Source organism: Rhipicephalus microplus, unplaced genomic scaffold (assembly GCF_043290135.1).
Source record: "Rhipicephalus microplus isolate Deutch F79 unplaced genomic scaffold, USDA_Rmic scaffold_269, whole genome shotgun sequence".
Classification (NCBI taxonomy): Eukaryota; Metazoa; Arthropoda; class Arachnida; order Ixodida; family Ixodidae; genus Rhipicephalus; species Rhipicephalus microplus.
In genome coordinates this window covers 82775-93691 of record NW_027464840.1, presented here as the reverse complement: position 1 = coordinate 93691, position 10917 = coordinate 82775, and the positions used below count along the sequence as shown (strand labels likewise).

The 10917-nt window shown below is 43.1% G+C and overlaps 1 protein-coding gene across 2 annotated transcripts; it reads left to right on the top strand.

Moving 5' to 3' along the window:
• The first annotated feature begins 1802 nt into the window (after positions 1-1802).
• Positions 1803-8474, top strand: LOC142793025 (uncharacterized). Of its 2 annotated transcripts, XM_075885727.1 has the most exons (6): positions 1803-1929; positions 4643-4840; positions 7085-7238; positions 7287-7373; positions 8060-8130; positions 8293-8474. In XM_075885727.1, the coding sequence occupies exons 1-5, from the start codon at positions 1893-1895 to the stop codon at positions 8082-8084; spliced, it is 501 nt and encodes a 166-aa protein (XP_075741842.1). In that variant the 5' UTR covers positions 1803-1892; the 3' UTR covers positions 8085-8130; positions 8293-8474. The 2 variants fall into 2 exon arrangements, with proteins under 2 accessions (XP_075741842.1, XP_075741841.1); XM_075885726.1 differs by having other exon boundaries at positions 7085-7373.
• Positions 8475-10917: the final 2443 nt, after the last annotated feature.

Genomic DNA, 10917 nt, shown 5'->3' with positions numbered 1-10917 from the left:
CTACTTCCCACATTTAACATCCTCGAGTTCACGGTATATACTAGTTCACTGTATTCATGGCACTGCGGCCAAACGCTCGCTAAACCTTTCTAAAACCAAGGAGGTTACGTCCATAGAGTATAACGTAGCAACCCTTTCTTGTCTGATAGTGCTTAATGTACATGCCAATGGCTGCTAATAGGAAATGAGAGACATGAAAATTCGGCTTTTAGTTAACGCGCACGCAGCGAACTTTTTTATTGTTCAACAACACACAAGAGAAATTTCCCACCGGCACCACCTTGCAGGTCAAAGCGTAAGACACTACTACCTTTTCTACTTACTTTTTTCTCGTACAGCGTCATAGTGGAATGCCCTTCCGCATCATGTTGTATCTACAAATAACCGTCACATGTTCTATGCAACTGTGTCTTCTGTTTTACCAAATTAGTTGCCATAGATTGTACTTAACGCGAGTCTTTATTTCTACAGTGTTAATTATTTGTTATTGTTGTATTTATTTGTACAGTGTTATTTTTGTGCAAACTTTTCAATGATTATTTCGTTATATTGCCACATCATGTTGTTTCTTCTAATGTTACCAACTCAATTACTTAGCGCGTGTTCTCGTTTCCACAATGTATCAACATTTCTTTCTTTTACTTTCTCCTCTTTTTCCAAAGTTCTATTGGTTTTTATTTTTATTTGGATTTACCCATTACGTGTTGTCCCCACCCCTCATGTAACACCCCTATAAACGGGGCCTTTAAGGAAATAAACTGAACCTAACTGAACTGGCATGTTACGCACTGCTACGAGGGATGAACGGGTGCCGCTTTAAGAAGCTCCGGCACTAAAAATTCGCAGCGTACGCGTTAACTAAAAGCCGAATTCCCCTGTCTCTCATTGCCCCTTAGCAGCCAATGGCATGTACATTGAGCACTATCTGACAAGAAAGGGTTGCTACGTTATACTCGCTGGGCGTAACCTCCGTGGTTTTAGAAAGGTTTAGCGATCGTTGGCCGCAGTGCCTTAAATACAGTGAACTGGTATATACCATGAACTCGAGGTGGTTAAAGGGGGGAAATAGACACGAAGCGCAAGCCGTAAGAAAGTGTGCGCGTGCCTCCTCTCGTTCAGTCCTTGGAATGTCCGCTGGATGGCGGTGCTTCTATATGGGGAATATACGATGAAAAGAAATGAGATGGTGGTACTTAGAGTGTTGAATAGGTTAACGAACGGACACACAGACAGAGGCATAGACGGACGCACGGTTGGCTGCATGGATGGATGGACGCATGAACAGACGCAAGAGCGAATGCATGGACGAACGCAGGGACGGACGCATAGATGGACGTGTGGACGCACGAACAGACGCACGCACGGACAGGCGGATTGACGCATGGACGACCACACAGACGCACGCATGGATGGACAGAAGGAAGCAAGAATGAATGAACGGACGGATGCTTCTCCTCACTCATATAAATTTCTGCAACTCTTCAACGTATTTCTCTGTGTGCAACAATTGCACGTATATTTAGCATCAGGAACAAAATAAAAAACTGTCGCTCGATAAAAAATTGCAACAAGGTCACCTTCCCTCCGAATGCTTCGCATAACTTCGATTCCCAGGTACGTGAGATCTGCCAAAATTTTTTAATAAAAATTGTCTTTTTTTCGCTTATCATACAATATAATGCTCCACATTGTTCTTGCTTTGTCAGCTTCGAAACGTTTCATAACCAGCTGTGGTTCGGTAACAATAAAACTGAACAATGACTTAATGAAGTATATCAGAATAGTTGTTTGTCGTCATTTCATTGCAATAAAGGCAAGCAGGAAGTTCGAAACTCAATAAACTGCGATCGGAGATCAACCATTTCAAAGAGCTCCCCGAACACCGCCGCAAAATGAAAGTTTTCGTCGTTCTTTGCCTTCTTTCAACCGGTGAGATGTTTTGTCTAGTTTATAGACAGCCAGATGACTCGCCTGTTAATTTATTTACACACTTTATTAATGTTTATTGGGTGAATCAATTGTTGTTTCTTAACATTTCCTGTGGTCTATCCTTGTGTTAGTTTATTTATGTAGAGCCTTATCAGCATACTGCCGCAACATCTAGCAGCAGTCCAAACAGTTGTTAAAGCCGTGGCATAATGAAATTTTCCGAAGTTCAAATTGGCTATTAGAAAGCTTTGGACTGCACCAGAAAATCTATAAATCTGTGAAAACAAGGAGCATGCACAGTTACCGAGGTAAGCGCACTATTTATTAGATGCGGAAGCATCTTATACTCGCGCCTTGTAGTGCGCCGTCTGCGCCGTCCGCACCGCTTCTCGAACATTCGACAGCTGACGCGCGCGCATGCGCCGTCGCGCCGTCGCCCACCATCTGTGCCGCGCGCGCTTCTCCTTCGAGAACATTCGACAGCTGACAGCGCATGCGCCGTCGCGCCGTCGCCATCTGTGCCACGCGCGCGCTTCTCCTTCGAGAACATTCGACAGCTGACAGCGCATGCGCCGTCGCGCTGTATGTATACTCAAGGTCGGCGCTCGCTCGCTCAATTGCCGCTCGTCCGTTGGTTTGTACGGCGCGTCGACGTCCGAAGTCGCCGTGAAATGAATGCCAACGAATCCACAAACACAATGATCGACGTCCCTTCGACCAGCGCCGCCCTTTCGCATACGTGTGTACGTGTTCACTCATTTAACACCCCCTCCTACAACCACGTTAACCAATTTAGCCATCGACCCAAGTAAGTCGCAATTTAACACCCCATTTCACAACCACGTTAACCAATTTAGCCATCGACCCAAGTAAGTCGCACTTTAACACCCCGTTAACCAATTATATGCTCCGCATCCTCCTCAGTGTTCCCCCGAGGGAAGCTGTGGGCAATTTTTTTTGTTGGTACATTATTAGGAGCACTTCCATTATTCTGTATTGTTTCACCAACACGCGTATTATGAATTTGAAAGATTACTTTAAAAAGAACTTTGGTCAAGATGCAAATACGAAACAAACCGATTAAGGTTGTTTTTCTTTTCGTTGTTCTCTCTTACACTCAATCGTGTTCACTGTGAAATATATATCGCGACGTAACGTATGCTGTTGGGCTAGTTGGTGTGTAACTGTGCAGAACATCGTTGGCGCACACTTAAAAGACGAAAGAAGAGACTCGGAAAAGCGCACTTTTCCGAGTCTCTTTTTTCGTCATTTAAGTTTGCGCCAACGATGTTCTGCACATATTTCGCGAACGACATTAAGGCAAATAATTCATTTCTCAGAGTAGCTGGTGTAGTCTCCGCTTCACGTCGTGGTCTAACCCAATAGACACATTTCTGTACTTTTGCCGACATTTCTTTTTCATAATGTATCGGCGTCATCTTGAGCTGCGCTACGAAGTTACCAGTTTAGCTGATAATAGGCAGAATCAGGCTTCTTTTTAAAAACATCATGGAGTAGCTTGTAGATTTTTTTTCCGTCACTGGGCACGACTTTATGGTTATTCTCTTTCTGTGAGTATTTAGGGCTAATCATGCTCTCTATAACTCGTTTATTATTCATTGATTGCGTGTTTGTTAGTAAGTTCGCGTAGTTGAGTGTTCCAGTCAAATATAAACTGGAGGAATATAAAAAACGGAGGTTGCCTAAAGAAAGTAGAACACGTGCTTTCAACTTAGTGAAGATCATTCATAATTTAATGTTACAATGTAAATATGTGCTTTCGTTTGTATTATCTTAAATAGGCTGTACAAAACTGTTAAAGCAACTTATTCACTTCCTTTTCGCATTCGAGTGTCTTTTTTTTAATTACATTTTTTTATGTGCGAGAAAATTTGCAAACTTGCGCTTTTTTGCGGCTTCTTTGTGAAAGTTGCTAAGTATCAACGAGATAGCGTTAAAGATCTTGTTTCGCCAAAATTCTGCCGCAAGCATCGTTGGTTGTAAGCGAAAAATCACCATATTGTTCGTGACCGAAAACTTCAGAGAGATGCAAGTAAAATAAATAATGAAAATTTCCGAGTACGAGTGAGGATTGAAGGCCGTCTGCTTAGAAAGCAGGTGCTCTACCACGGAGCAACACTGTTGAAACTGCTTTAGAAAAAACACTACGGGAATGTCATGTAGTGGGTGTCTCATTAACGTATCATATATTGCGTGGCAGAAGCGGGAAATCCCGTCAGATGTCAAAATATGTGAACAGAACAACGAGTGGATGTTTTAAAAACCCACACAATAAAATGAACTTAGACATACTTAAAAATCATCAGCAAGAGAAAGAGAGAGAGATAAAGATGCAAGGAAAGGCAGGGAGGTTAACCAGACGCACATCCGGTTTGCTACCCTGCACTGGGGAAGGGATAAAGGGGAGAAAAGAGGTTGTAGAGAAATAAGAAGGTACACACAATCACGAGCACACTCGGGGAGCAAGTGTCATCAGCAAAAGCACAAACAAAGTGAGCAGCTGCGTAGGTTCACAATGATTAGATTCTTTTGTCAGCTCTGTAACATCGTGTGTCTCTGCTGCGCTGCTTTAGTTCTACGCCTTTGTTTTTCCATCGTGCATGACCTTTTCATAGCTTATTAAGGCATAATATTTAGTTTTCTCAATTACCCTGTATAGTTTTCTGATTAACTGTATGTGTTCTACTCACAGCTGCACTGACGGCTGCGGCAAGAGGTGGTCGTCTCGGAAGTGACGTCGAAGCAAATGGCAGAATAGCCGGTCGCCTGTATGCCGGCGTCGAAAGAGTGGGTCCACGTGGATTTCCAGGGTTCACCGCCTCAGTCGGAGGCGAACTAGGTGCACACCTGGGTGGAGGTGCCGGCGTGGGTGTAACCAGATACGGCTATGGTAATACTCAAATAGGATATGTTTTCGCAGAGTGAGTTAACATTGCTGACTATATAATGCATTCACCCTACAAATATGAGGATCCGGGTTCACTGACACACGCGCTTGTTACACGCGTATCATCATTTATATGGGAAAGTCATTAAGCCTTATAAACACGCTGCGTGCAGCGAAAGACAAATGCTAGGCATCACATAATAGCTATGCAGCGCTGTTGTCTTTTTGATCGGAGACGCCAAGAATGGCAATTTTAATAAAATAACTCGCTTCCTCCTTCTGCTTTCATACTCTACCCGTAAACGTTTCTTTTTTCTTATTTCTTGTCGTAAAACAAAATAGTGTAGAACGGTATAAATACCTCTTACGTTCAGGTCTCGTCATTTCTTGAATGCATTCACAGACGCAACAAATTTTTTGCCAGTGAAGCTTCAGCGAGTGTTTCACTGTCATGCGAGTAATTACATTTTCAGGATCGCGCATACTATGCAGCTCATTGCACAAAAATTACACTCGATGACGTGGCAGGAGTTTTTAATAAAGAAGTGGCAGGAGTTTTTAATAGGTACTAAGGAAAGGTGATGTCGAGAGCCGCACCTCCAACCCCTCTTTACAGAATAAATCAGTGGGTCTGCCCGCGATGAGAACGCATACGACAAGATATCGTCTTCCGGGCAGTCACTGATGCTGGTAAGAAAAAACTTGGGAGACACTTCATGGAAGCTGCAAAGACGTTGTGACGTTAAAACAGGTAGATAACCGTAAAAAGCGTGTGCCTATTTGCAAAATGCCACCAAATTCAAGTGTCACCAATACTTCGATTAATAATTTATTACAAAATAAGTTTATTCACTTGTTTTAGCGAAATAAGTGTAGAAATACAGAGGTATTAAGAGTTCAAATAATATTGCCGAGCTTGGTAGCAAGAGTTATTTAGTCATGAGACCCCAAAACAATTCTATCTTTTAGACGTCAGTACGGCGTGGTCTTTTTTATGTATGGTGCTCAAAAATCTACTCCTACGCTAACATTGTGCTTTGTATAACAATGGTTGTTCAATTTACACTGCTTTTGTTTTGCTGGGTCTCTTTTATTGCTTTTTGGGGAGGGGGAGGCAATCTATTCTTTTTTATTTACAGAAATCAGGCAACCACCACGTTAGGTAACGTAATTCATAAACAACATATGATAGTGCTACCTAGTCTGACATATAAACATCTCTTGTGCCTTTTCTTGTATGATTTGTTGTGCCATGTTCGCAATGCAAGAAATTACTCCTTTTACTGTAACCTCTCTAGGCAAAAGCCTTCAGTTACCTTCCATAACTACTTCCCTCCTGTGATTATTATTTGCTAGTGAATAGTTGCTGTAGCTATATATTCTCTTGATACTAGAGAAATCCCTACAAATCTTTGACGAACTGCAGGCTTCTTTAGTTCATTCGTTGATATCGGCTTTACAAGACAACTTGTCATAACCACAACACACTGGGCCAATCGTTAACTAGCTTATGGCGCAAAGAAACACCAGATAAGGAAAAGCACGATCGCAATTAAATGAACCAACTCGTCCAACAAGTCACTCTGCGGGTCTATTGATCTGTGTTGCAGGCAAGATAAACTCTAGGACCCACACGATAACTCACGTCTGGGCTGTTCTTTCTTTATTATCTACTTGTATGATATATTATTATTAATATTATTATTATTATTATTATTATTGCTGTTGTCCTTGTTGCTGTCATCGTTTTCATTGTTGTTTCACAAGTAAACATCCGCAATCGCAAACAAAATGAAGAAAATAATAAAGGAGCAGACTCAAAAGTACCGTCGCAATGTGTGCTCTTTAGGAAGCAGTTATTACCATATAAGTAAAAAAACCTAGACACAATGACAAGTCCAAAGAATCTACCTTAGCACTGAACGCACGCTCGTAAAGTAGCGACCAGAAAAAAAATCATTGCATTCGAGCCAAACAGCCAATATCTGGAAAAGTATCTGAACTGAACATGTGCAAGATACTCTCGGCAGTTGGTAAGAAGTAAACATGGCTACGATGTTATGTATTTTTTGTGACCTCAAAAAATAAAACTCGCTAAGCAATTTTTTTCAGTGGCGAACACTAAACGAAACCAAGATTTTCAAATTTTAAACAATCAGTTGAATGAAAGTCAGTTTTCGAAAATATTAGGAAGCACCTTATGGCCCTATGTTGCATGTTGAACTAATTTCTTCTTCTTCGGCGTAGGTTATCCTAACTGGGGAAATCCATATGGCGGATACAGTGGATATGGTGAATACAGCGGATACGGCGGATATGATCAGGGCTTTGGCTCTGTATACCCCGGCTATGACTACTACTACCCCTATGGCTACGGGGGTGGCTACGGGAGTGGCTACGGGAGTGGCTACGGGAGTGGCTACAGAAGTGGCTACGGGAGTGGCTACGGTGGGGGCTACGGCGGTAGCTACGGTGTTAGCTATGGTGGTAGCTCCAGCTTTCCCACCTCGAGTGCTTCAGCTGGTGGCACCACTTCGTAAGTATGTCATTTCAGTTCACAACTCGGCTAACGACAAGAATAATGATATCCCCCCCTCTCAAAAAAATAGTCATTTCTAGCATTTCCAAAGAGACAGCCGTGACAAAATTAGCTAATAAGATAAGTCTGAACTACTTGATAGTCGTTTTATTAGCATGTCAAGCGAGTATACGAGAAGAGTTCTGCGTAACTTCTCAGAACTATTGAAGACCGATGATGTTTTAATGGTGTTCATACCTTTTTACAGGCTTTTATATGCAAAGTTTGCAAGCATGGAGACATTTTAAGCCATGCATGACTTATGTAGCAAAATGTAATTTCCGACACAAACAATACCAAGTAGAAGCGATATCTCTATGCCAAAAAGTATATTTTACGTTTTCTCGTAGTTATTGCGTTAAAATGGCCCTATTTGTACCCAGCCAACCTAAAAAATGAAATTATCACTTCATGAATATTCTAGCGTGGTCGGGTTAATGTTGTGTGAATCGTAGCAAGCGGCCTATTTACTCGTTTGTGGGCGCAAAATGGTGAAATATTCTTGACCAAAATGCCAATTTCAGATTGTCTGCCTATTAGATTTTTGCCATGACTTACATTAATGTATGCTAGAACTACAATTCATTTGACGTATTCAGTTAGGTGGCCATGCGATCCTTTTCCCTGTATTTTCCTTTTTTCAGAGCTCGTTCTTCAGCGTCACAATAAAGCACCATGGATCACCCTATCCAGAAATACTGACGTTTTATGAAGCGTACGTGATGCACAATATGTAGTGTGTGCGTGCGTGTGTGTGTGTGTGTGTGTGTGTGTGTGTTTGTGTGTCTGTGTGTGTGTGTGTGTGTGTGTGAGAGAGAGAGAGAGAGAGAGAGGAAAGGCATGCCACGCCTGAGTGTGTTTTTCTTTTTTCTTTCAGGTTTTGGTACCCACCAGCAAGAAATTTCGCAGCAAAATACTAAGGACTGCAAGTTATTCTGTGTACTTGCATTTTCGGCGAGCTTTACTCCATCATGTTCGCCTTGAAGCGTACTTATCAGGCAAATTGAATTCCGCTATTCATCGTACACTGTACAATAAAACCACAAGACAGCCATCAAACACTTTTCACGTTTCATTGTGACCGCAAATGTGCACAACCTCGAAGCTGAAATTCGTCAACTCTGGGATGTTCTGCGTGAAGTATACGGCCAATAAGATTCCTGCACACAACACACAGCAATTACTCCAGGCCTAGCCTGCATGGCTGGTGGCGTTAGCTCGAAGTTTCAGCCAACACGCTGAAACCTGAGCCTTGAACTAAGGCCTTCTGCGCGGCAGGCAGTGTCCTACCTCATCTACGACACTGATCAAAGCTGCTTAGGATAAGCTTAATATGAATGCCATGTAGTGCGAGGAGTCTATAAGTTATGTAATATATAGTAACAGAAGGGTAGAAACATCCTCCTCGTGAGTAAAAGCATCAGAAAGAAAGCAGTGGCGTAGGTTCGCGTGTTGCCCAACGGACGCGTATACATAGTGGGTCCATCACTGAATCGCAAAAGGAAAAATTATGTGCAGTGAGAACTCCGCGATATTACGTACCTTAGTAGGCAAGGATAGTTTATATCGGGCAATGTTTTGCCCCTGGATGCTCGTTTCCTTGCGGCAACATTGATGCTTAACAGTACGCCATATTGTTACATCATTACCTGAAAGACATGGCGCAAACTTAACATCGAAAAAAACAACAAGCGACAGAAAGAGCATCAACTGCCACTCTTTTTGTCTTTGTTTTATTTTTCTCGATCCTACGTTTGTAGCATACACCTACAGCCGAAGCTTGGCTATCAATTGAGAAAGATATGTGCGTGGGGACCGCTTACATCATCACAGTCTACTCTAGAAGGCGAGTATCACGCGTCGTCCCAGTTTTAAGTCATGCTGTCGAATATTATTGGAACTGCACTGAAAAATATTGGCTGACCAACTAAGTGGTTTTTGTAATCACACGCTGCAAAAGAGAAAAGTAAGGAATGTTAGCCGAAAAAGCACATGGTCGGAATTGAAATCTTGACAGTTGATACAAAAATTCTATTTCAGTATCCCTTCGATTTTCAGTCATTGTTTGAACACAAAAGAATTTTACGCCATAATCCACCAGGAACTCAGTGACGTATTTTGGTCACGGATATGACGCTGATATAATGTGTGCCACAAAATAACCAAGAAGAGAATAGTAAGGAAAGCTTCCCGCACCAGGCAACGAACCTCCGACTCCTTGGCCCGCGACGTGTAGTGAATGGTGCTGCACCACCTCAGCTTTCACGCCAGAAGTGAAGCGCCGTACAAAAGCGCCCTTCTATTTCTCACACATTCTCTCCCACACTGCTCTCTGTTGGCGATTCGGCTGTTGCTGATGTTTGTGAGTGATGACAAGGAGTAAAACGGCATGACAAGTTCCAGCGCCAATAGGGAGAGATTCGTCAAAGACACCGAAAAATTGACTTCCTGGATTACGCGCCGGCTCGCAATATCAGAGGCCATGCCTAAAGCGTCTCTGTAGCAGCATCAAATGTGGTTGTGTTCTTTGCCTTGTACGCATGTTAGCTTGCGACGGCTCGTCGGTGCAGTGCACCTTCCACATGCACCAACGGCGTTTTGCCATCGATAAAAAATTTACAGATCCCACGTACAGTGGGAATCGAAGATATAAGAAGCACGAAAGAGAAAGGTTGATATGTTACTTTAAAATCAGCACAATGTCACGAGGTGGAGGTAAATGGTGCCGCACATGACTTAATTTCGTGCCATGATTATCATGTTTGGATGTGTTGTTTACCTTCGTCATTTATTCACGTCACGTGATACCAAATTTATTATTTGTGACCCTAGCAAAACAACCGCAAGCACGCTATGAGCGTGGCATGGTGTCATGTTCCTACATGACACGTGTAGCATGATTATCATATTTCCACCAGTCCTATACCTTCGTCATTTATTGACGTCATGCACGTAACACCAAATTTGGTATATTTGGAGCTAGCGAAACGGTCTCGAGTGCATCATTAAGGGCCCAATATACTGCAACGTAACATTGAAGCGCGCTCGCTAAACACAGCGACGCTACGTTAGCAAAACGCGAGCCCTCTATAGTCTGACACCAAGCACGGCTGGCACGACCCGCGTTCATCGACACGGCCCGACGGCAACCGGCACGAAATGCGGCATGCGGCATTTGGCGCCAATGCATTACTTAGATAGCACTGCGTCTGCCTCTTTTCCAGACGGGGGGACGCTGGACGTGCTGAAGTGCGCACGCGTCAAAGCAACGCAGTCCGTGCCAGCGATTGTATGGCAGGACCGGTGCCTAGCATGGCAACGCCAGCGTGACGCGACGAAACGAACGCCGGTGAGCACGTGCGCCTGGTCACGTCGAAGTGTATTGGCGCCTTGACTGTGGCATGTAGTCATGTTCTCACATGACACGCATCTACGGATTATCATGTTTGCAACAGTCACATACCTTCGTCATCCATTGACGTAACGTAATACCAAATTTGGC

Bases quoted from the DNA above. Each gene is read 5' to 3' on its own strand.
- LOC142793025 (XM_075885726.1), top strand. From the start codon at position 1,893: ATGAAAGTTTTCGTCGTTCTTTGCCTTCTTTCAACCG. The intron at 1,930-4,642 runs GTGAGATGTTTT...TTCTACTCACAG, and splicing joins TCTTTGCCTTCTTTCAACCG to CTGCACTGACGGCTGCGGCA. The intron at 4,841-7,084 runs GTAATACTCAAA...TCTTCGGCGTAG, and splicing joins TGTAACCAGATACGGCTATG to GTTATCCTAACTGGGGAAAT.